This window comes from Pan troglodytes, chromosome 18, assembly GCF_028858775.2.
Source record: "Pan troglodytes isolate AG18354 chromosome 18, NHGRI_mPanTro3-v2.0_pri, whole genome shotgun sequence".
NCBI classification, from domain to species: domain Eukaryota; kingdom Metazoa; phylum Chordata; class Mammalia; order Primates; family Hominidae; genus Pan; species Pan troglodytes.
This window is the reverse complement of record NC_072416.2, coordinates 33244149-33269195: the sequence shown is the minus strand read 5'-3', so window position 1 is coordinate 33269195 and position 25047 is coordinate 33244149. Positions and strand designations below refer to the sequence as shown.

General features: G+C 50.6%; 1 protein-coding gene and 1 long non-coding RNA gene across 51 annotated transcripts; one reads left to right on the top strand and one right to left on the bottom strand.

The window, feature by feature from the left end:
• Positions 1 to 601: 601 nt before the first annotated feature.
• LOC134808752 (uncharacterized) lies at positions 602 to 9881 on the bottom strand. The gene is made up of 2 exons (XR_010152340.1): positions 9799 to 9881; positions 602 to 7333 (listed from the first exon to the last, which is right to left on the bottom strand). It is a non-coding gene; the product is annotated as an uncharacterized LOC134808752 (long non-coding RNA).
• On the top strand, positions 9094 to 24554 carry ATXN2L (ataxin 2 like). 50 transcript variants are annotated; one of them, XM_063796997.1, is made up of 24 exons: positions 9094 to 10834; positions 12651 to 12687; positions 12909 to 12965; positions 13055 to 13126; positions 13525 to 13675; positions 14143 to 14267; positions 16678 to 16769; positions 17135 to 17335; positions 17947 to 18122; positions 18290 to 18400; positions 19533 to 19727; positions 19824 to 19895; positions 20145 to 20215; positions 20385 to 20680; positions 20765 to 20834; positions 21383 to 21529; positions 21661 to 21733; positions 21824 to 22011; positions 22376 to 22505; positions 22596 to 22717; positions 22867 to 23076; positions 23251 to 23440; positions 23767 to 23803; positions 24069 to 24554. In XM_063796997.1, the coding sequence occupies exons 1-23, from the start codon at positions 10536 to 10538 to the stop codon at positions 23796 to 23798; spliced, it is 3117 nt and encodes a 1038-aa protein (XP_063653067.1). In that variant the 5' UTR covers positions 9094 to 10535; the 3' UTR covers positions 23799 to 23803; positions 24069 to 24554. The 50 variants fall into 50 exon arrangements, with proteins under 50 accessions (XP_063653067.1, XP_063653065.1, XP_063653066.1 ...); XM_063796995.1 differs by having other exon boundaries at positions 24046 to 24554; XM_063796996.1 differs by having other exon boundaries at positions 23767 to 23808; positions 24046 to 24554.
• The last annotated feature ends 493 nt before the right edge of the window (positions 24555 to 25047 follow it).

The window sequence follows — 25047 nt, the reverse complement described above, 5'->3', positions numbered from 1 at the left end:
GTTGCCCAGGCTGTTGTCAAACTCCTGCCCTCAAACCATCCTCCCACCTCGCCCAGTCTCACTATTCTACCAAATAACCCACTTGCAGATTTTTTGTTTCCTGTCTTGGTAAGTTTGAGCTCTGCTGACTTGGAAGACTTAGTCCTCAAGGGAGGAATTCTTCCATCAGGGACACAACAATGATACCATTGAATTGGAAAATGAGACTGCCACCTGGTCATGTTGGACTTTTTAGGCCGCTGAACCAACCGCAGAAAATGGGGTTACTCTACTGGCTGGAGTTATTGATCCTTATGACCAGGAGGAAACTGGGTTGCTGCCACACCATGGGGGTAAGGATGGTGTGTCTGAATCCCGGGTTTCTCTGGAGTGCCTCTTACTATTTCTATGCCCAATAATACATGTTACTGAAAAACTGTGGTAACTAAAAGAAGGCAGGACAATGTGGACCCTTTAGGAATGAAGCTTTGCCTCATCCTACCAGGTAAAAAGCCCAATTATCGGAGCCCAAGGATTTTTGGATACTTACAGAAGGGAACATAGTTACCAATTATGGGCTCATGACCAATTACAGAACTGAGGATCTTGGAAGCTTGTCATATTTCCTTTTTGCTTTTTTTTTTTTTTTTTTTTTTGAGATGGAGTCTCACTCTGTCGCCCAGGCTGGAGTTCAGTGGCTCAATCTCGGCTCACTACAACCTCTGCCTCCCGGGTTCAAGCAATTCTCCTGCCTCAGCCTCCCGAGTAGCTGGGATTACAGGCATGTGCCACCATGCTTGGCTAATTTCTGTATTTTTTAGTAGAGACGGAGTTTCACCATGTTGGCCAGGCTGGTCTCAAACTCCTGACCTCAAGTGATCTGCCCGTCTTGGCCTCCCAAAGTCCTGAGATTACAGGCGTGAGCCACCTCACCTGGCCCCTTTTTGCATAATATATTCATGTCTTTATTTGTACATGCTAGCCATCTTTTTTTTTTATTTGGTCCATAGGCATTTTATTTGTAAATATGTGTTACATCTCTAGAAAAAGAGTCCCAGGATTTTCCTTCCTGTGTGTTTTCGTCTTGCTTCTTCATGGTCCATGATGCCAGCTGAGGTTGTCAGTACAATGAAACCAAACTGGCGGGATGGAAGCAGATCATTCTGCCATTTTCTAGATCTTTGCACATCAAATCTGGGGCTGATCCCACGTTTAGCCTGCCTGTGAGGTTTACAGTAATTTTCCCAGCTGTGTGATCATCAGTGATTTCAAATTCGCCAATGTAACCATGCTTCATCATCACAGTTAGAAACTGGACAATGACTTTGGAGAACGGCCTAATAAGAACCTGGCATTTTGCCTCTCTTTTTGGCATCGTTGATTTTTTTTTTTTTTTCTTTTTGAGACGGAGTCTCCCTCTTTCGCCAGGCTGGAGCGCAATGGTGCGATCTCGGCTCACTGCAACCTTTGCCTCCTGGGTTCAAGCGATTCTCCTGCCCCTGCCTCCCGTGTAGCTAGGATTACAGGCGTGCGCCACCACACCCAGCTAAGTTTTGTATTTTTAGTAGAGACAGGATTTCACCATGTTGGCCAGGATGGTCTTGATCTCTTGACCTCATGATCTGCCTGCCTCAGCCTCCCAAAGTGCTGGGATTACAGGCATGAGCCATAGCACCCAGCCTGTCGATGTTCTTGAGAGCATCAGCTGGGACAGTCATATGCACCATTTTGGTGGCAGGGGAAGATGGTGGAAAGAGCTTTCTTTTTTTTCTCTCCTCGTTTTTATTTTTTATACAAGTTATTGGAGGTTAGCTCTACAATTCGGCCTTTAGGTAGCAGAACATTCAAGACTATGACTTAATTTGAGGAGTAATTAAAATAGCCAGCAACTGGTGCAATGACCATTATGACAGCGAGTCTCATTTTGGAGAAACTGTGAGAACTTTCCTTGTATGAAAGATAACTATCTCTTTTTTTAGTTTTTTATTTTTATTTTTTGTGGGAATGTAGTAGGTGTATATATTTACAAGGTACATGAGATATTTTGATACAGGCACACAATACATAACAATCACATCAGGGTAAATGTGGTATCCAGCACCTCCGACATTTATCCTTTGTGTTACAAAGAATCAAATTAAACTCTCTTAGTTTAGGGTTTTTTGTTTGTTTGTTTGTTTTTTGAGACAGAGTTTCACTTTTGTCACCCAGTCTGGGGTGCAATGGCACGATCTCGGTTCACTGCAATTTCTGCCTCTGGGTTCAAGCGATTCTCCTGCGTCAGGCTCCCAAGTAGCTGGGATTAAAGGCATGCACCACCACACCCAACTAATTTTGTATTTTTAGTAGAGATTTCTCCATGTTGGTTAGGCTGGTCTCAAACTCCCAACCTCAGGTGATGTGCCCACCTCAGCCTCCCCAAGTGCTGGGGTTACAGGCGTGAGCCACCACGACCAGCCTTTTTTTTTTGAGATGGAGTCTCAGTCTGTCGCCCAGGCTGGAGTGCAGTGGTGAGATCCTGGCTCACGGCAACCTCTGCCTTCCAGGTTTTTTTGTTTGTTTGTTTTGAGACAGTCTTTCTCTGTTGCCCAGGCTGGAGGGCAGTGGTGCAATCTCGGCTCACTGCAACCTCCGCCTTGCGTGTTCAAGTGATTCTCCTGCCTCAGCCTCCTGAGTAGATGGGATTACAGTCGTGCACCACCATGCCTGGCTAATTTTTGTATTTTAAGTAGAGACGGGGGTTTCACCATGTTGGTCAGGCTGGTCTCGAACTCCTGACCTCATGATCCACCTGCCTTGGCCTCCCAAAGTGCTGGGATTACAGGCGTGAGCCACCACACCCAGCCTCTGCCTTCCAGGTTTAAGCAATTCTCCTGTCTCAGCCTCCCGAGTAGCTGGGATTACAGGCACCCACCACCACACCTCGCTGAGTTTTGTATTTTTAGTAGAGACGGGGTTTCACCATGTGGGCCAGGCTGGTCTCGAACTCCTGACCTCAAGTGATCCACCCGCCTCGGCCTCCCAAAGTGCTGGGATGACAGGTGTGAGCCACCATGCCTGGCCCTCTTTTAGTTATTTTTAAATGTACAATAAATTATTTTTGACTGTAGTCACCCTGTTGTGCTATCAAGTAATTTTTTTAATCTTTTTTTTTTTTTTTGACAGGGTCTCTCTGTATTACTCAGGCTGGAGTGCAGTGGCGTGATCTCTGCTCACTGCAGCCTTGACCTCCCAGCAGGCTCAAGCAATCCTCCTGTCTCATCCTCCCGAGTAGCTGGGACTACAGGCGTGCGCCACCACGCCCAGCTAAGATCTTTTTTAAAATGCTTAATCCAGAAGTCATTACAAACAAATACTAGATCTTATTTATTCTATCTAACTATATCTCTGTACCCATTAACCATTCCGCCTTCCCTGCCTCCATTACCCTTCCCAATCTCTGGTAACCATCCTTCTACTCTCTGTCTCCAGGAGTTCAACTGTTTTTCATTTTTGGCTCCCACAAATAAGTGAAAACTTTTGAAGCTTGTCTCTGTGCCCACCTTATTTCACTTAGCATCATGACCTCGAGTTCCATTCATGTTGTCACATATGACAGGATCTCATTCTTTTTTATGGCTGAATAGTACTCCATTATATATATGTACCACATTTTCTTTATCCATTCATCTGTTTGTTGGGGTTTTTTTCTGTTTTTGTTTTGAGATGGAGTCTCCACCTGTCGCACAGGCTGGAGTGCAGTGGCATGATCTCGGCTCACTGCAACCTCTGTCCACCTCCCAGGGTCAAGCGATTCTCCTGCCTCAGCCTCCCGAGTAGCTGGGATTACAGGCGCCTGCCAACAGGCCCAGCTAATTTTTGTATTTTTAGTAGAGATGGAGTTTCACCATGTTGGCCAGGCTGGTCTTGAACTCCTTACCTCAAGTGATCTGCCTGCCTCAGCCTCCCAAAGTGCTGGGATTACAGGCATGAGCCACTGCGCCTGGACAATTTTTACTTTTTTTTTTTTTTGAGACAGAGTCTTGCTCTGTCACCCAGACTGAAGTGCAGTGGCGCCGTCTCAGCTCACTGCAAGCTCCGCTTCCCGGGTTCACGCCATTCTCCTGCCTCAGCCTCCCGAATAGCTGGGACTACAGGCGCCCACCACCATTCCTGGCTAATTTTTTTGTATTTTTAGTAGCGATGGGTTTTCACCATGTTAGCCAGGATGGTCTCGATATCCTGACCTCGTGATCTGCCTGCCTTGGCCTCCCAAAGGGCTGGGATTACAGGCGTGAGCCACTGTGCCCAGCCAATTTTTACTATTTTTATATTTCCAAAAGCTTTGAACTAATTTTACTATTTATGTGCAAATTCTTTTTTTTTTTTTTTGAGACAGAGTTTCACTCTTGTTGCCCAGGCTGGAGTGCAATGGCATGATCTCAGCTCATTGCAACCTCTGTGTCCCAGGTTCAAGCGATTCTCCTGCCTCAGCCTCCCGAGTAGCTGGGATTACAGGCATGCACCACCATGCCCAGCTAATTTTGTATTTTTAGTAGAGATGGGGTTTCTCCATGTTGCTCAGGCTGGTCTTGAACTCCTGACCTCGGGTGATCCGCCCACCTCGGCCTACCAAAGTGCTGGGATTACAGGTGTGAGCCACCGTGCCCGGGCTTCAAATTCTTTATTTTGAAACAATTTCAAATGTACAGAGATGTTAAAAGGCTAGCGTTTCCAGGAAAGTCTAGAATGTCAGGATAACATTTACCCAGATTCACCAGTTGTTAATATTTTGCCACATTTGCATTTTCTCTTTCTGTGTGTATATTATACATATATACGTGTGTGTGTGTGTGTGTGTATGTATATATATATATATATATGCTTTTTTGGAAACCTTGTGTGTGTGTGAGACTCATTCTGTTGCCAGGCTGGAGTGCAGTGGCAAGATCTCAGCTCACTGCAATCTCTGCCTCCCGGGTTAAAGCGATTCCCCTGCCTCAGCCTCCCGAGTAGCTGGAACTACAGGCGCGCACCACTACACCTGGCTAATTTTTTGTATTTTAGTAGAGACAGGGTTTCACCATGTTGGCCAGGCTGGTCTCGAGCTCCTGACCTCAAATGATCCACCCACCTCAGCCTCCCAAAGTGCTGGGATTACAGGCATGAGCCACCACACCTGGCCTTTTGGAAACATTTGAGAGTAGGTTGCATCTATCACACTCTCTTGCCCCATCATACTTCTTTATATATTTACTAAGAATATACCCTGGGCTGGGCTTGGTGGCTCACGCCTGTAATCCCAGCACTTTGGGAGGCCAAGGTGGGCAGATCACCTGAGGTCAGGAGTTCAAGACCAGCCTAGCTAATGTGGTGAAACCCCGTATCTACTAAAAATACAAAAATTAGGCCAGGCGCAGTGGCTCACGCCTGTAATCCCAGCACTTTGGGAGGCCAAGGAGGGTGGATCACCTGAGGTCAGGAGTTCAAGACCAGCCTGACTAACATGGAGAAACCCCCTCTCTACTAAAAATACAAAATTAGCCGGGCGTGGTGGCACACGCCTGTAATCCCAGCTACTCGGGAGGCTGAGGCAGGAGAATCACTTGAACCCAGGAGGCGGAGGTTGCAGTGAGCCGGGATCTCACCACTGCACTGCAGCCTGGGTGACAAGAGGGAGGGAGACTCTGTCTCAAAAAACAAAAAACAAAACAAAACAAAAAAACACCCTGGCCGGACATGGTGGCTCACACCTGTGATCCCAACACTTTGGGAGGCAGAGGCAGGTGGATAGCTTGAGGCCAGCAGTTCAAGACCAGCATGGGCAACACAGCAAAACCCCATCTTTACCAAAAGAAAAAAAAAACAAGAAACAAAAAATTAGCTGGGCGTGGTGGTGCACACCTATAGTTCCAGCCACAACTACTTGGGAGACTAAGGTGGGAGGATCTCTTAAGCCTGGGAGGTGGAGGCTGCATTGAGCCAAGACCCCACTGCTGCACTCCAGCCTGGGTGACAAGAGCGAGACCCTGTCTCAACAACCACAAAAAAGAATACATCCTTCCATATCTCCAGTAGAGTCATAACACATTCAGGAAATTTATAATGGATGCAATACTTTGTAGTCTATATTCCAAATTTATCAATTTTCCCCATATTGTCTGTTTTGTTTTTATTTTGAGATAGGGTCTCGTTCTGTCGCTCAGGCTGGAGTACAGTGGCAAGATCACGGCTCACTGCAGCCAGGACCTCCTGAGCTCAAGCAATCCTCATTTTCCCCCATCCCCCCATCACAGGTAATCAATTTGATGAGTTTCTGATTTATACTTTGTTTTTCTTGGCAAAAACCTGCAGATACATTTATGTCTTCATATTTCCCCTTCTTCCTTATACAAAAGGTAGCACAGTATACAAAAGGTAGCACAGTCTTTTGAAGTTTGCTTTCTTTTTCTTTTCTTTTTTTTTTTTTTTTTTATGAGATGGAGTCTGGCTCTGTCATCCAGGCTGGAGTGCAGTGGCATGATCTTGGCTCACTGCAACCTCCACCTTCCGGGTTCAAGCGATTCTTCTGCCTCAGGCTCCCGAGTAGCTGGGACTACAGGCGTGAGCCACCACACCCAGCTAATTTTTGTATTATTAGTAGAGACGGGGTTTCACCATATTGGCCAGGCTGGTCTCGAACTCCTGACCTCACGATCCAACCACCTCGGCCTCCCAAAGTGCTGGGATTACAGGCGTGAGCCACTGAGCCTGGCCATAGTGATATAATTTTTAAATTGCACACGATAAGACAACATTCCCATTGTTACCCAACGACTTAGTGAGGGGGTGGGTGCCAGCCACTGAGCTAGGCATGAGGGATAGAGAAATGCCCTTTATGACCTCAAATTCCAAAAGAAAGGTGAGACAAATATAAACAAAAACAATACACTGCTCTGGGAGCCCAGAGGAGGAACTCAGTAATAGAGGATGTTCCAAAGAACTGATACTTAGGCTTGAAGAACGAGAAAGTAGAGAACTGTAAGAGAATTCTATGTGAACAGTGCTTGTATGGAAGAGTTGAATAAGGGTGTTACAGTAGGTAGCTAGTGAGACATGAGCCGGGCAGGAGTGCTGCCCCAACCCCACCACCGGGAATGTTAGGCAACCATCAGGTGATGGTCAGGTGGTTGTTAAACTTGTCTCTAAAATAGTAATTGGTTGCAGCCAGCATCAGGGAAAGGCAGTCTCCAGATAGATGGAAAACACTTGAAACTGATGATCAGCAGCTTCTCGATAAGATCTCAGAAGTTGGGTAAGTGGGCTCAAGCTTATGCACCAAGAGGCAAAATGGCGGAGTTTAATGGTACATGCCCTTCCTCCAGGAATGGTAGATCTGTAAGGGAAGAACGCCTCAAGTGAGCATGTGCACTTCAGTATACTGAACACACTGTGCTTGTGGCCCCTCAAAGTGCTGGCAGGCCACCGTGCATGTGGACAGCCCATGCCAAGGTAGGAATCAGGGGAGAAGAGAAGCAAACCGTAAATCCCTGGAAGCATGCCAGCGTATGAAACCCCAAGTCAAAGGTCAAACCAGGGACTTGAATCTGTCAAGTCATTCATGCCTGGCCCTCTTCCAAGTGTACTTTACTTCCTTTCATTCCTGCTCTAAAACTTTTTAATAAACGTTCACTCCTGCTCTAAAACTTGCCTCTGTCTCTCCCTCTGCCTTATGCCCCTTGGTGGAATTCTTTCTTCTGAGGAGGCAAGAATTGAGGTTGCTGTAGACCCCATGCAAATTAGCTGCCACTAGCAAGGGCAAGGCAAGCTATGGAGAAAGAAGTTTCATGGGGCTAAAACTCAGAATTTGAGTGTGGAGCAGGATGGGGTAGATGGAAGGGGGTTAGAGTGCTCAGTGCTCACAATCTGTCAATGAGGGTAGAGAGGTGGCATGGCACCAGGTGGTCCAGGTAATGCCAGGAAAAAGCTGGACTGTGTTTGTTAGGGAACCCAGGAGACATGATGACCTTTAAAACAGCATTTGGGCTGGGCGTGGTGGCTCATGCCTGTAATCCCAGCACTTTCGGAGGTCCAGGCGGGTGGATCACCTGAGGTCGGGAGTTCAAGATCAGCCTGACCAACATGGAGAAACCCCGTCTCCACTAAAAATACAAAATTAGCCGGGTGTGGTGGTGCATGACTGTAATCTCAGCTACTCAAGAGGCTGAGGCAGGAGAAACGCTTGAACCCGGGAGGCGGAGGTTGTGGTGAGCCGAGATCGCGCCATTGCACTCCAGCCTGGGCAATAAGAACGAAACTCCATCTCAAAAACAAACAAAAAAACATCATTTGGATCCACTCACCTTACAGATATTTCATTGAGTGCCTGCAGTGTGCTAGAGTACTGCAGAGCAAGAAATAAGTCAAGATCCTAACCCTTAGGGAGCTGACATTAGCAGGAAGACAGAATTAAACGAGCTGTTAGAATACAGTGGGATAAATTGCTCGGCGAGCACACAGGAGGGGAAACTAGCACATCTGAAGGCAGGAGCGAGGCAGGGCGAAGGACTATTACCCAAAGAGTAAGGCAGTGTTGTAGCTAGGTGTGCATGTGTTTGGTGCAGGGGCTGGGAAGAGTTCCAATGCTAACATTTAGAGCGAAGAGATTGAGACATTGACAGTTTCGCTCGGATTAAGACCATTCTCCACGTTGCAAAGAGTAAACCTTTAAAAATGCAAATCTGACCTCTTTTCACTTGTTTTTTTGTTTGTTTTGGGGGGAAGGAGTCTTGCTCTGTCACCCAGGCTGGAGTGCAGTGGTGCGATCTGGGCTCACGGCAACCTCCGCCTCCTTGGTTCAAGTGATTCTCCTGCCTCAGCCTCCTGAGTAGCTGGGATTACAGGCATGCACCACCACGCCTAGCTAATTTTTGCATTTTTAGTAGAGACAGGGTTTCACCATGTTGGCCAGGCTGATCTCAAACTCCTGACCTCAAACCTCCCAAAGTACTGGGATTACAGACCATGCCCAGCCTCTTTTCACTTTCTTAAATAAGCTCCCCACTGCTTTGAGGATAATGTCCGGGTCTCTTACAAGACTTGGGAGCCTTTAAAACCTGATCCCAGGTTAGCTACCTCTTCCCCCCTTTAATTTTATGCTTAGGACAAGCTGAGTTTTTCTTAGTTTGTCATATCCTATTCCCCTGCCTAGAAACCCATCTCCCCCTGCCCTCTTATCAGTTTTTTTTATAATTTAAAATTTATTTTTTTGTAGAGACAAAGTCTCACTTTGTTGCCTAGGCTGGTCTCAAACTCCTGGCCTTCAACGATCCTTCTGCCTCGGACTCCCAAAATGTTAGGATTACAGGTATGAGCCACTGCGCCCGGCCCTCCTGTCCGTTATCTGGGTCTCCCAAAACTGGATTAAGATTAGGTGTCACTCCTATTTGCTCTTGTAGTCCTCTGTGCTTCACCTACTAGATCTCGTCAAATTCTCTGAATCCACCACTAGCATGAACTCCTCGAGAGCAGGAAGCAGTTTAATTATCCTTGTGTCCAAAACAACTAACTGAATACTCCAATGCCCAACTCATTTTGAATGAATGAAGCTGCCTTCATTGCAGGGTCGGGTGGAGGATTTTGAACTCGGAACTTTGGCCTTCAGTCTTTGTTATTATAGTTTAAAGATTCATTCTCGGGCATGGAGGAACAATTTAGGTCAAAATCACAAAAATCTGAAATAATTTAGGACGAGGCGTAAATTTATCTGCAAAGATCAACACGCTCAAACGAATCACTAATGCTCATCAGTCTTTTACTTTAAAGCAAACAAGGTGGAGGGTAGCTCCTTGCGAAACCTACCACCTGCCTAAAAGCGCAGTGGCTCGGGTGGTCCAGTCCCGGAGATTTTCTTGGCACTTAAGGCTCTGCCCACGGGCCCCCAAGTGGCGGAAGAGCCTCACGCACGACGTGCCGCCTCACACTCCCGCGGAGGCATCGCGACGCAGCGACGGCGTGGGCGGAGAGGCCGGCCCTTCCTCTGGCGCCTTCGGCTCCTCCCCCAGCGCCTCACACGCTCATTGTGAAGCGACAGCGGCCGCCGGCTTCTAAGGCGGTTTGAGACTTTGAGACCCTAAATCCTTGGCGCGCGTGAGCGCCCGCGCCGCTCCTTACCCACTCCCAGGGCTAGGGGTGCGAGGTTCACCGACTTGATTCTCTCCCACTTTCCCGCCGGGAGCTAACCGCGCCGGTGTGCGCGGCACCTCGCGCCACTGCTCGCTCCTGCCCCCCCTCCCCCCGGGAGCTCCCACCCGCGCGCTCCTCCCTCTCCGCTCCCCGGCGACGCGCACGCGCGCCAGCCCGGCTCGCGCCCTCTCGCTTTCCTCCAGCCGCGAGACCCCCTCCCCTTCCGCCTCGCGGCGCTTCCTCGCGCCGCGGTCTTCTCTCGCCACCCCCGACACCGCGGGGCTCCCCCCGCCCGCCAACAGCGGGCCCCGGCTGCCCGATCCCCCTCGCTTCCCGCGCTCTCCAGCGGGGCCCCAGCCCCGGCCCCCTCTCTCCCTCCCTTCTCTCTAATTCCCCTTCCGGACGCTGCCATCATGTTGAAGCCTCAGCCGCCACAACAGCCCTCCCAGCCCCAGCAGCCGCCCCCCACGCAACAGGCCGTGGCCCGTCGGCCCCCCGGGGGCACCAGCCCTCCCAACGGCGGCCTCCCGGGGCCGCTGGCCACCTCTGCGGCTCCTCCCGGGCCTCCAGCGGCCGCCTCCCCCTGCCTGGGGCCTGTGGCCGCTGCCGGGAGCGGGCTCCGCCGGGGAGCCGAAGGCATCTTGGCGCCGCAGCCGCCGCCGCCGCAGCAGCACCAGGAGAGGCCGGGGGCAGCCGCCATCGGCAGCGCCAGGTGAGAAGGGTGGGCTCCGGGCGAGGGAGCCGCGGCCACCCAGAGGCTGTGGCTCGGTTCCGGCGGGGCGGACCCCGACCCGGCACCGTCAGGGGCACCGGCTGGGTGGGGAGTCCCCGTGAAGCTGGGGGAGGGCCCCCTCAGGTCCGAACAGGTCGGACGGAAAGGGTCCCCGGGCGGCCACCGGAGCACTGAGGGGCCGCGCTCAGCTCTCGGGGCCTAGTCAGGGCTCGCAGCCCCGGCCTTAGGGGAGGCGGGGCGCATCCTGCCGGCGCCGTCGGAACGGGGAGTTGGGGGGGGCAAGGAGCTGATCGGGGTCCCCGGTTCCATTACCACGAAGGGTCTCGCCGTCCCCGGCTTCAGCCAATGGGGAGTCTGCTGCGGGAAGGGGTCCCCGGCCGTAGCCAATGGAGGGGGACGCGCGGCCCACAGTTTGGCCAATGGGGAGGGAGGGACTTGGGAGCGGGTTGCTGCCTCCCCCTTCCCGGTCTGGCCAGTAGGAGGGGAGCGAGGTGGGCGGGGGGACGGAAGGAGGGATGACTGGGAGGACTGCGGGCCGGGAGCCTCTGGCGCGCGCGCCCCCTTCCCGTACGTGCGCGTGGATGCTCGGTCTCATGACCCGGGCATTCGCGCGCCCCGGGAACACCTAGGGCAGGGACTAGTTCGTGGAGGGGCTCGTCTGGTGGCAGTGCATGAGTAGTGGAGGCCCTGCTCAGTTTTTCCTGTGCGCGCGCGTGTGTGTTAATGGAATTAAGAGTGGCGGCACACGCAGGCGCAGTGGGCTCTGATCGCTGGAGGTGGGAGTTCGGAAAGGCCCGTGGGTTTTAGTGCGCAGGCGCAGACCGGGCGAGGCCTCCCGGTGGATGGCTTTTGCGGCTGCGCTGTCCCCCAGCCCCGCCAGCGGCCCCCTCTTCGCCCTCAACCGCCGGTTACATCAGCCAGCGACGAGCAGGGTTACCTGGCAATTGGTGATCCCCGCAGAGTGGGTAACGGGCTGAATGAGTCATGAGGTCGAGGGGATGGGGTGTGGAGGGGATACCCCTCCTCCCACAGTTTTGAGGCGTCAGGCTGCTGAAAATGATTGTCTTTCCTGTTTGGGAGGTAATGTACCTGAGCTAGGTAGTTCCAAAGCTGCACTCCTGGAGCTTTTGTCCTCACAGCTGGCGTGGCTTTTTGGTTAATACTGTAGCATTGATCTGTTGGTAGCCTGCAGCCCTAGCCCCTTTCTCGTTGGTTCTTAGAGCAACTGACAACCATTGTTGATTGAGATCTTTTTTGCTGGCATTTGGCGGAAATGTGTTTGCTGGCTTATTAATGTCTATTTCTTTCTTCCTCTACAAGGTGAGAGTTTGAAAATCTTATTTATTGGCCGGGCGCAGTGGCTCACGCCTGTAATGCCAGCACTTTAGGAGGCAAAGGTGGGAGGATCCTTTGAGCCCAGGAGATCGATACCAGCCTGGGCAACACAGATGGGAAATCCCATCTCTACTAAAAATTAAAAAAAAAAAAAAAGCCAGGAGTGGTGGTTCGTACCTATAGTCTCAGCCACTCGGGAAGCTGAGGCAGGAAGATCACTTGAGCCTTGGAGGTGGAGGCTGCAGTGAACTGAGATCACGCCACTGCACCCCAGCCTGGGCAACAGAGGGAGACCCTGTCTCAAATAAAAAAAATAGAAAAGAAAAATCTTACTGATTAACAATTTTGTAGTCTAAATCAGCATCATCAGGTGGTATATACTTCTAGGATTTAACATTAATTTCATAGTGGTCTAAGAGGGCTTGAACAGACTTAAGTAATTTCTTGTTTTCTTTTATAGGGGACAGAGCACAGGAAAGGGACCCCCACAGTCACCTGTGAGTGTCTTCTCCCACCCTCTTTAAGATACATAGACCTAAAAGATGCATAAGGTGGGAATATAGGGCACATTAGGTCTAGATAGAGTCTAATGTACTCAGGAGGGCTGTGGGCCCGGCACACACAAGGCAGAATGAGTAGAGTGCGGCGGGCATTTAGAAAAGAAAATGAGGTGTTGATTGATTACTCCTTTAATTCTCCCTCTTATGTTAACTGACAGGTGTTTGAAGGCGTCTACAACAATTCCAGAATGCTGCATTTCCTTACAGCTGTTGTGGTAAGTTGGTAGTTAACCCCCGGGTTGTTTAAGGAACGTAATGCATCTACTTTCTGGAGACACTCTTCTTATTTTTCCCACTCTGCCAGGGCTCCACTTGTGATGTAAAGGTGAAAAATGGTACCACTTATGAGGGTATCTTCAAGACGCTAAGCTCAAAGGTCAGTGTACTCAAATTTAATTATTTTTGGAGTTGCAGAGTAGGAGGAGAATGAAATAGGCTCATTGAAGGTGTCAATTGGGTGATGTCAGAGTATGCCTTTAGTTGTTTCTGTAGGCCTGTGCTGAATAGTGCTGCAGGGAAAAAAGACAAATTTGAGGGCTGGGTACTTTAATGTTAAAATATTTAAGTTTAAATTTTTGTGAGACTTTTGCTAAGTCCTGTGGCTGATGTTGAGAAAACAATGCACTTGGTTCCAAGTGTGTTGAGGATGTAGTGTTGTGAAAAGTTTGGGAAGGGTAAGAGAAATCCAGTTCTATTTAAGAGAAATCCAGTTCTATTTTTGCCTTCACCTTTCTTGAAACTGACCCATGGGTGTGGGGAATGGGGTGTTTGTAGTTTGAACTAGCCGTGGATGCTGTGCACCGGAAAGCATCTGAGCCAGCAGGTGGCCCTCGTCGGGAGGACATTGTGGACACCATGGTGTTTAAGCCAAGTGATGTCATGCTTGTTCACTTCCGAAATGTTGACTTCAACTACGCTACTAAAGGTATTATCCTAGGCTGTTACCTCAGACCTGCTCTGTGTGCATAGAGGACAGAGGGTAGTTTGTGTGCAGGTGGAACATGGTGATGTGTTTGGTTTTTTTTGTTTTTGTTTGTTTGTTTTGCTTTAATGCCTTTTTTTTCTGAGCGAAGTGGGTGGATTTTTCTTCTTAAAAATATGTCTTGATGTCTAATATATAATGCGATGAATTCCTGTCTGTGTTGTGGTTCTTCATATTTTCTTTGCTTGGTTTTTAACTTCTTTTTTCTTTGGAATCATAGTACTGATAGACTTTTTATACTCTTCTTCTCTTGCCTCCCCACCCCCTGGCCATCCTAACACACGGGCACACGTACTCTGGGCTTCTTAAACTTCGTTCCTGAACTACTTATGGAGAGTGGGGTTGGGGGATATTGGAAAGAAGTCTGTGAAATATAGCCTGACTCCTGATCTTCACCTCTGCCCCCACAGACAAGTTCACCGATTCAGCCATTGCCATGAGCTCGAAAGTGAATGGGGAACACAAAGAGAAGGTGCTTCAGCGCTGGGAGGGGGGTGACAGCAACAGCGACGACTATGACCTCGAGTCTGACATGGTATAGCCTCCTTCCCTGAGAACTTGGGAGCTGGACAGACAGAATGGGTTGTTGACAGTGAGGTTCATTTGAGGGGGGAGGGAAATATTTACTGTTGCCCATTGATGGTAGTCAGATAACAAATAGAAATGTATAGAAAATAGCAAAGTAAAAATATCTATTCTTAGCTGGGTGCAGTGGCTCATGTTTGTAATCCCAGCACTTTGGGAGGCCAAGGCCGGTGGGTCACTTGAGGCAAGGAGTTCGAGACCAGTCTGGGCAACATGGTGAAACCCTGTCTCAACAAGATATATAAAAGCTATCAAGGTTTGGTGGCATGTACCTGTAGTCCCAGCTACTTGGGAGGCTGAGGTGGAAGGATCACTTGAGCCCAGGGAGGTCGAGGCTACAGTGAGCTGTGATCATACCACTGCACTCCAGCCTGGGTGGACCGTGTCACACGCAACAAAACCAAAACATCAACTTACTCTCTTACTATCTATAATTAACCACTCCTAGCATTTGCATCACGTTATTTTTCAACATAACAAAAAGTATAGATTACTGTGTAGGCCCATTTCTCTTCCCAAAATCAGCTACTCTGAGGCATTTAAAATCTCTCATGAGGCTGAGCGCAGTGGCTCATGCCTGTAGTCCCAGCTACTTGGGAGGCCAAGGCAGGAGGATCACTTGAGCCCAGGAGTTTGAGGCTGCTGTAAGCTGAGATTGTGCCACTGGACTCCAGTCTGAGCGACAGTGAGGATTTCTCAAAAAAAATAAAACCGCTCATGAATAGAGCTGAGCGTGGTGGTCCCACACCTGTAGTCCCAGCTACTCAGGAGGCTGAGGTAGGAGAATCATTTGAAGCTTTGGTGCACTATGACTGAACTTGTGAATGGCCACTGTGCTCCAGCCTGGGCATCATAGCGAGACTATCTGTTGAGAAACAAATGTCTTGTGAATGAATATATTATTGTTTTGTTATGTTTAGTTTGTACAAGAATTTGCTTTTCTTGCCTTTTCGAACTTCTCATGGTTATACGTAGATCTAGTTCTTTGCTTCTATTGTTGTGTGCTGTTTTCAAATATACACACACACGTGTACACAGCAAATTGTATTTGTCCTTTTCCTTAATCATCTGCATTTGGTTGCCATTATTTTGCTACTAAAAATAGTACCTTGCTGGACTTTTAGAACATATATTCCCCACGCACATGTGCCAGAATTTTTCTGGGATGTCTTGGAAATAGAATTGTTAGGTCTTATGACTTTTCAGGTTTACTAGTTATTGATAATTTCTGCTGCAGTTGTTAGTAATTATTAACAGTTGCAGGCCGGGCGCGGTGGCTCACACCAGTAATCCCAGCACTTTGGGAGGCCAAGGCGGGCGGATCACCTGAGGTTGGGAGTTTGGAACCAGCCTGACCAACGTGGAGAAGCCCTATCTCTACTAAAAATACAAAATTAGCTGGGCGTGGTGGCACATGCCCGTAATCCCAGCTACTCGTGAGGTTGAGGCAGGAGAATCGCTTGAACCCAAGGAGACGGAGGTTGCGGTGAGCCAAGATCGCACCATTGCACTCCAGCCTGGGCAACAAGAGTGAAACTGTCTCCAAAAAAAAAAAAAATGCAGTTATTAATTACAATTATTAGTTGATTACTTTTGCCAGCCACGTTCCAATTTTTTTCCACTCTTTTTTTGTCGTTTATTTTTGAGACAAGAGCTTGCTCTGTTGCTCGGGTTTTTGTTGTAGTTGTTTGTTTTTGTTTTTGTTTTTGTTTTTTTGGAGACAGGGTCTCACTCTGTCACTCAGGCTGGAGGCTGGAGTGCAGTGGCTCGATCTCAGCTCACTGCAACCTCTGCCTCCCAGGTTCAAGCGATTCTTCTGCCTCAGCCAGGACTGCAGGCATGCGCCACCACGGATGGCTAATTTTTTATTTTTAGTAGAGACGGGGTTTCACCATATTGGTCAGGTTGATCTCAAACTCCTGACCTCAGGTGATCCACCCACCTCCCAAAGTGCTGGGATTGCAGGCATGAGCCACCACGCCCAGCCAGTCGCCCAGGCCGGAGCGCAGTGGTGCCATAATAATTCACTGCAGCCTCAAACTCCTGGGCTCAAGTGATCCTCTCTCCTCAATCTCCTGAGTAGCGAGTAGCTAGGACCCCAGGCATGCACCACCACACCCGGCTGTTTCATTATTTTTTTCTAGAGGTGAGCTCTTGCTGTGTTGCCCAGTCTGGCCTTAAACTCCTGGCCTCAGGAGAGCCTCCTGCCTCAGCTTCCCAAAGTACTGGGATTACAGGTTTCAGCCACTGTGCCCAGCCAATTTGTTCACATCTTGGAGTTTTTAACCTGATGGAAGGGAAGTGACTTGTCATTGTTGCTTTTCTTGCTGGGTTTTAAAACCACCTTCCTCCCTCCCCAGTCCAATGGATGGGACCCCAATGAAATGTTCAAGTTCAATGAGGAGAACTACGGTGTGAAGACTACCTATGATAGCAGTCTTTCTTCTTATACGTGAGTGTCTTGGTGCTCTCCAGGTGATGTGTTGGTGATATGGGGTCACTAAGTGAAGACAGGTTTCCAGGTAGAACATAGTTTTTGCTCATTTTTCTCTGGGTTTCCAGGGTCGCTGTCCCCACTCCTACTCTGCCTTGTGGAATTCTTCCCTCAAAGGTTTTAAGCGTCTTAAGTGCTCCTCAGATTCCCAGATAAGCCTTGGTGCTCTACCTGGGACGCAGTCGGTGCCCGTTACCCAGATGTTGAAGGGATTAAATACTTCCATGCCTGAGCTGGTGATTGGACTTGTTGAAATGTTTTTCCTTTTTTCCTCTTTTGTCCCCTGGCACTGGGATGGTGGTGGTCTGTGGGTGCTGTCTCAGGGTGCCCTTAGAAAAGGACAACTCAGAAGAGTTTCGTCAGCGAGAGCTGCGTGCGGCCCAGTTGGCTCGAGAGATTGAATCAAGCCCCCAGTACCGCCTACGGATCGCCATGGAGAACGACGATGGGCGCACTGAAGAGGAGAAGCACAGTGCAGTCCAGCGGCAGGGCTCAGGGCGGGAGAGCCCCAGCTTGGCATCCAGGTGACTGTTGCAAACAGCCAGGACTACCTGGGGCTTCTGGGAATATCCTGGGGCCTGGGCCCAGAGTTGATGTGTGCTGTGGTTTAAGCCTTGTGACCATGTAAAATGTCATACACAGGTTTAGGAGGTTGAGGTAAAGCGAGATTATGTAATTTGCCTAAAGTAACAAAGCTGAAGCTTGTAGATCTAAAAAAAAAAAATTCAAAATTTTGGTTTACTTTCCCTTTTTCTCTGTATTCATTTTTATATATGTGCTCTTTCTTCTTATAAAAGTGAAATATAACTACATTATTTGTGTCTTTTAAAAACTATCCCTGGAACTACGGTGTGATCCTACTTTTGTCATAGGTCAGGAGTTGTAGAATTGTGGAGCACTGGCCAGGTTGGTTGGCTCAGAGTTGATGTCACATGAGGTCATAAGTCTGTAGCCACAGAATGTTAAACTAGGGCAGATCTTCAAGTGGGCAGATCTTCAAGTGGGATGGTGCTGGAGCCAGGCAGTGTGTGTATGTTTGAGAGCAGAAAGGGGAGACTTTAGAAGAAGAAATGGCTTCATCTTTCCAAAACGTGGGTTTTGTGGCTACCTGGCCTTATTTGAACTCTTTCCTCAGGGAGGGGAAGTATATCCCTCTGCCTCAACGAGTCCGGGAAGGTCCCCGGGGAGGAGTTCGATGCAGCAGCTCTCGGGGCGGTCGGCCTGGCCTTAGCTCTTTGCCACCTCGTGGCCCTCACCATCTGGACAACAGCAGCCCTGGCCCAGGTTCTGAGGCCCGTGGTATCAATGGAGGTGAGTTATGAGGTGACTTTGAGGGGCAGGGCAGGGAAGGGGATGCCAAGGAGGTGGGAGGGTAATTGGAGGGGTTTGGGTGTGTTGGAATGACGCTGCATCTGTGGGAATGTAATAGGTCGTCTGCCTCCTGACATTTTCTTCTCAAAAAAAAAAAAACCAAACAGGCCCTTCCCGCATGTCCCCAAAGGCACAGCGGCCTCTGAGAGGTGCCAAGACTCTGTCTTCGCCCAGTAATAGGCCTTCTGGAGAAACTTCTGTTCCTCCTCCTCCTGCAGGTAAAGCTTTAGTAGTGTTGGATGAAGAAATGGATGGAAATTTGTAAAGAGATGTAAATATGTCCATTTGTTACAGTGCTGGAATGGGAGATAATTTTAAGATAGATGTTTTGGGCATTTGGGATTTAGTCATATTGGGAAATAGTTCTTTGATTTCCCTAGTGCAGAAATCTCAACCTAGCAATCCATGGGTTGTGTCTGCTTGGCAGACATCTTTTGTTTAGATTTGAATCAGTTGCTAAGTTTTGTTTTTTGTTGTTTTTTTCTTTTTTTGAAACGGAGTCTTGCACTGTTGCCTGGGCCAGAGTACGGTGGCGCCATCTCAGCTCACTGCAGCCTCCACCCCCCAGATTCAAGCGATTCTCCTGTCTCAGCCTCCTAAGTAGCTGGGATTACAGGCACCCACCACCACGGCTGGCTAATTTTTTTGTATTTTTAGTAGAAGCGGGGTTTTATTATGTTGGCCAGGCTGATCTCGAACTCCTGACCTCGTGATCCGCCCACCTTGGCCTCCCAAAGTGCTGGGATTACAGGCATGAGCCACCACACCCTGCCAGTTGCTAACTTTTTAAAACAGGCCGAGGTAGGCAGATTGCTTGAGCCCAGGAGTTTAAGACCAGCCTGGGCAACATGGCAAAACCCTTCTGCAAAAAATAAAAAGATAAGCTAGGCTTGATGGCGTGCACCTGTACTCCCAGCTACTTGCGAGGCTGAGATGGGGGTAATCGCTTGAGCCCAGGAGGCTGAGGTTGCAGTGAGATGGCTTCACACCATTGCACTCCAGTCTGGGGAACAGAGCGATACCCTGTCTCTAAATAAATAAATCAATAGAAGCCATAGAAAATTTTTAGTTTCTTTTAAATTACAGGAAATTCTGTCAACTGAGCTTGCCTTGCTGCATAGCTTGAGTTGACTGGAACAGAATCCCAGCCACTCCTTTAAGCATTCCAGTTGTCGATGATGCCCATGAGGCCATTTACCTGCTTGTGTTACCTGCCTTGAGCTTCTAGACATTTAAGTTGGTGACTCTGGTTGTATAGTGTGTAAACTTTCTTGCTGTTTTGAGTAAGGCCCTTGTACTCACTGCTGTTGACCAGCAGTAACCATCCTACAGCTCCCCCTTTTCTTCCAGTGGGCCGGATGTATCCCCCGCGTTCTCCCAAGTCTGCTGCCCCTGCCCCAATCTCAGCTTCCTGTCCAGAGCCTCCCATCGGCTCGGCAGTGCCAACCTCTTCAGCCTCCATCCCTGTGACCTCATCAGTCTCAGATCCTGGAGTGGGCTCCATTTCTCCAGCTTCTCCAAAGATCTCCCTGGCCCCCACAGATGGTAAGAGCTAGGTGTTTGAGTGCTGTGAATGCATATTTAGTGTGATTTGTGGTTCTGGACAGAAGGACCTTTAGGCATTTCTCTTTACTTGAACAGTAAAAGAACTCTCTACCAAGGAACCTGGGAGAACTCTGGAGCCCCAGGAGCTGGCTCGGATAGCTGGGAAAGGTGAGGGTGGTTTTTTTTCTGCTGAGGATTAATGCTCCTTTGTCTGGGGGAGAGTATTTCAGTTAGGAAGTTTGTTGGAATTCAGAGGCAAACAATGTCTGTCAGCCCTTGGATTATAATTTCACTTCTGTGATCCTCAAGAGTTTCTCTTTTTTCTTTGCTTTCTTGTCCTCTGTTCTATTGGCACTGTGTAGCCACCTTAGAGAAAGAATGTTTTGTATTTTCTTCTTTTTGACTGTTTTCTCATAGTCCCTGGTCTTCAGAATGAACAGAAACGATTCCAACTGGAAGAACTGAGAAAGTTTGGGGCCCAGTTTAAGGTGAGAGAAGTGAGCTGGGATATTAGCAGGGTAAAGGGGTTGGGAGTGGTTCGTAGATGAAGCAAAGGACTAGGTAGGAGTCAAAGAGATGAGATCAAAAAAGGATGAAAGAAGAAAGCCAGGCCTAGGGTCTGGGTCAGACTGGACTGTGTGTATTTCTCTCTTCCAGCTTCAGCCCAGTAGCTCCCCTGAGAACAGCCTGGATCCTTTTCCTCCCCGGATCTTAAAGGAGGAGCCCAAAGGAAAGGAGAAGGAGGTTGATGGTCTGTTGACTTCAGAGCCCATGGGGTCTCCCGTCTCCTCCAAGACAGAGTCCGTATCGGATAAGGAGGACAAACCACCTCTGGCACCATCAGGAGGCACTGAGGGGCCAGAGCAGCCCCCACCACCTTGTCCAAGCCAAACTGGCAGCCCCCCGGTGGGCCTCATCAAGGGAGAAGACAAAGATGAGGGCCCTGTTGCTGAGTGAGTGGAGCGGGGTGGGGCTCTGGGAGGATGGCAGGAGGGATGGGAGCAAGCCGTGAAGATTTACTGTACTTTCTCTCACAGACAAGTAAAGAAATCAACGTTGAACCCTAATGCTAAGGAGTTCAATCCTACAAAGCCTCTGCTGTCTGTGGTGAGCTGAGACGGGAGAATGTGGACTTTGGTTTCTGTGGGGAGACTTGGGCAGTGCTTATAGATGAATAGGGGGAGGAACACTTCACTTCCAGGACCACTTGCCTGGCAGGCAGTGTGAGGAGATGTCATAAAAATGTAAGGATGGCACCTTTGGGGCTGGCTTGGGGAAAATGGACTCAGGTCTCCAGGTTTGGGTGATCAGGGATCCCAGTGAGTCTGACGAGGGGTTAACAGGCTTTTCTTTGGTTCTTGGCATTTGGCTGAGAGAGTATTGGAGTGGGGTAGTCATGAACAGAGGCCAGCTGACTTGGCTTGAGCCCCTGTATTTGGAAGGTTTGTGATCTTGGACGTCACTTACATTCTCTGCCTCACCTGTAACTTTAGAATACTCATCTCCTCATAGGGTTTAATATGAGGCTTTATCAAGATAAGTGCAGAATATGTTTGGTATGCAGCATTTCACGAATGTTAGCTATTACCACTCTAGGCATGGCCAGGAGTAGAGGGGAAAATACAAAATAAAATTGTCCTCCCTTGTTTTTGCAGAATAAATCCACCAGTACCCCAACTTCTCCGGGACCCCGGACTCATTCAACTCCCTCCATCCCGGTGCTGACAGCAGGCCAGAGTGGGCTATACAGCCCCCAGTACATCTCCTACATACCTCAGATCCACATGGGACCAGCTGTGCAGGTATGCAGAGAGACTGGCCAGGCCCAGGGTTAGCGGGGTGGGATTTGGTTGCGCTGGTTGAGGGACCAGGTCAGGCCTGTCTGGGCATTCGTGAGCGAGTCATTCAGCCTCATCTGTGTCCTCATCCCCAGGCACCTCAGATGTATCCATATCCTGTATCCAATTCAGTGCCTGGGCAGCAGGGCAAGTACCGGGGAGCAAAAGGTGAGCAGGGCTGGGAGGGGCAGGCGGCGAGGCTGCCAAGGGCCTACTGGCAGGTGGAGCTTGAGCTCTCCTCTCTTCCTCCTCTTCCAGGCTCCCTTCCTCCGCAGCGCTCGGACCAACACCAGCCAGCCTCAGCCCCGCCGATGATGCAGGCCGCCGCGGCTGCTGGCCCGCCTCTGGTGGCTGCCACGCCCTATTCTTCCTACATCCCCTACAACCCTCAGCAGTTCCCAGGCCAGCCGGCCATGATGCAGCCCATGGCCCACTACCCCTCACAGGTGACTGCGGCCCAGGAGGGCAGTGAGGATCCAGGGCCCCTGCTAGGGATCCCATCTTCTCCAGAGACTTCGGAGCTGGCTAGGGGTGGCAGGCAGTGTTGTAGGTGGGATCGGCCCTTTGTGGTATTGGCGGTGTCAGACTTGGGCTTGAGCCCTGGCTCTGGTGGGACCTGTAACAAGGCATTGGACATCTGTATCTCTGAAGTGTAGAGAAAATAGTGTCTGCTGGGTGGGATCGTTGTGAATGTTGAATCAATAGGGTGATTATGAGGAGGCCCAAGCGGTGCTGTGCACGCAGTGACTGGCAGGAGGACACCTTCCCAGCTGGCGGCTGTGCCAACCGTTCCTCTCTCTGTCCCGCCAGCCGGTGTTTGCCCCCATGCTTCAGAGCAACCCACGCATGCTGACGTCGGGCAGCCATCCCCAGGCCATCGTGTCATCCTCTACCCCTCAGTACCCTTCTGCAGAGCAGCCTACCCCCCAAGCCCTTTATGGTGAGTCCTGCGCCTGGTCCCTCTGCTCTGGGCTGTGTGCCAGCCCCCTCTGATGTGCTCAGCACTGGTTCTCCCTCTTTCCTGCTGCAGCCACTGTTCACCAGTCCTACCCACACCATGCCACACAGCTCCATGCCCACCAGCCGCAGCCAGCTACCACGCCTACTGGAAGCCAGCCGCAGTCCCAGCATGCGGCCCCCAGTCCTGTCCAGGTGCCTGCCATGGGGGGTGCTGAGTGGTCCTGGTGCAGGAATGGGTGGCCGGAAGAGGGGATAGAGCTAGGGGTCATTTCTGAGTGGCGAGGACTGGGGGCCAGCGAGTTGCTGGCCTGCGTGGCACTCAACCTTCCCCTCCCCAACAGCATCAGGCGGGGCAGGCCCCACACTTGGGCAGTGGACAGCCACAGCAGAATCTGTACCACCCAGGGGCCCTGACAGGCACGCCGCCCTCTCTGCCACCGGGACCTTCTGCCCAGTCCCCTCAGAGCAGCTTCCCCCAGCCAGCCGCTGTGTATGCCATCCACCACCAGCAGCTGCCCCACGGCTTCACCAACATGGCCCATGTTACCCAGGTAAGAGCCCAGCTGTCCCACTTCTGGGTCTGTTTGCCAGGGCCCGTCTGCAATGGGGACCATCCCATTCCCAAGTCCCTGGTGCCACCCTTGCCATAGTGCTCCCTAACTCTGGCTCTCAGAGTCTGTTTCAGGATTCTGTGGTCTTCCCAGCTACTTTTTTGTTCTCCACAGGCCCATGTCCAAACTGGAATCACAGCAGCCCCGCCCCCTCACCCTGGGGCTCCCCACCCGCCCCAGGTGATGCTGCTGCACCCACCCCAGAGTCATGGGGGGCCCCCCCAAGGCGCGGTGCCCCAGAGTGGGGTGCCTGCACTCTCAGCTTCCACACCCTCACCCTACCCCTACATCGGACACCCCCAAGGTGAGCAGCCTGGCCAGGCGCCTGGATTTCCAGGAGGAGCCGATGACAGGATTCGTGAGTTCTCATTAGCTGGGGGAATTTGGCATGGAAGAGCTGAGGGGCTGCAGGTGGGGCAGGATGCACGGGTTCTGGGTGGGGAGTGAGGGGTCTTGGAGGCAGGGCTGTCCCACAGGGCGCCCGCCGACCTGCACCTGTCTGTGAAGTATGTAGGGTGGGCAGAAGCCACAGTCGCCGCCGCCAGGGGCTTGCTCCTGGCTCTGTCCTTTGCTTCCCTCCGTCCTCGCTCAGTTGTGATCCAGCAGCCCCCCTCCCCACTGCCTCCCCAGCTCTCAGTGACCCCGACTGTCTCCTGACTTAGCCGAGGTAAGGTCAGTGCAGCAGACAGGGCCAGACTGGGGTGTGGGGGGCTGAGCTGGGCACATGAGTGAGGGCTCTGGCTTACTGGGAAACAGCGATTGACCTGTGCTTCTGACAGCCCCCGAGACACCTTGAGGAGGCCGCTCCTTCCCAGACACACCCCCACGCCCCCACTGGACGGCATTGGAGGAAGGGACAGCTGCTTGGGTTCTAATGCTCCTGCTCTCTTCTCTTTCCCCTCCAACCAGTTCAATCTCATCCCTCCCAGCAGCTCCCCTTCCACCCCCCGGGGAACTGAAGATTGTCCTGGCCGCGACCTGAGACCTCCATGAGTGGAGGGAAGAGTGATCTATGTCTCTTCCCCCAGCAGCTCGGACCACTCCCAGCCCCCCATCCCCCCATTCCCCAGGGGAGCTGGGGAATTCCTGCCAAGCACCTTGAATGGGAGGGGCCTCATAGAGGGCAGGGCCAGGGTCCAGCAGGGGTGGGGGGTTCCTGCTCTGCCCCTGCCCATCCCCACCCAGTCTTGCCCTCCCATCCTCTCATCTATTCCCCCGCTGGAGACGGAAGATCTTTTATTTTCTATTATTTATAACTTCAGACTTGGGCCCCCTGTTCTTTCTTTCCCATTAACTTGAGTGACCTGTGTGAGAGACAGACAGATGCCCCACGAGGATGGCTGGACAAGGACTTTTACTTTTTATTACATAAAAATATTAAAAAATAAATAAAAAAATAAAATTTTAAACTAACTTAACCTGCCTGGAGTTTCCTCCTTGGAGACTAGAGTGGGATGACAGCTGTCAGTCTTTTGTGGCATTGATAGGTGCTGCATTGTGACCTGTTCCTTCACCTCCATGTAAAAATCATGTCCAGTGGCCAGCCATGGTGGCTCACGCCTGTAATCCCAGCACTTTGGGAGGCTGAGGCGGGCAGATCACCAGGTCAAGAGATCGAGACCATCCTGGCCAACTTGATGAAACCCCATCTGTACTAAAAATACAAAAAATAGCCAGGTGTGGTGGGACACGCCTGTAATCCCAGCTACTTGGGAGGCTGAGGCAGGAGAATCACTTGAACCCGGGTGAAACCCTGTCTCTACTAAAAATACAAAAATTAGCCTGGCGTCATGGGACATGCCTGTAATCCCAGCTACCTGGGAGGCTGAGGCAGGAGAATCACTTAAACCCAGGAAGCGGAGGTTGCAGTGAGCTGAGATCACTCCATTGCACTCCAGTGGTGGCCAGTTA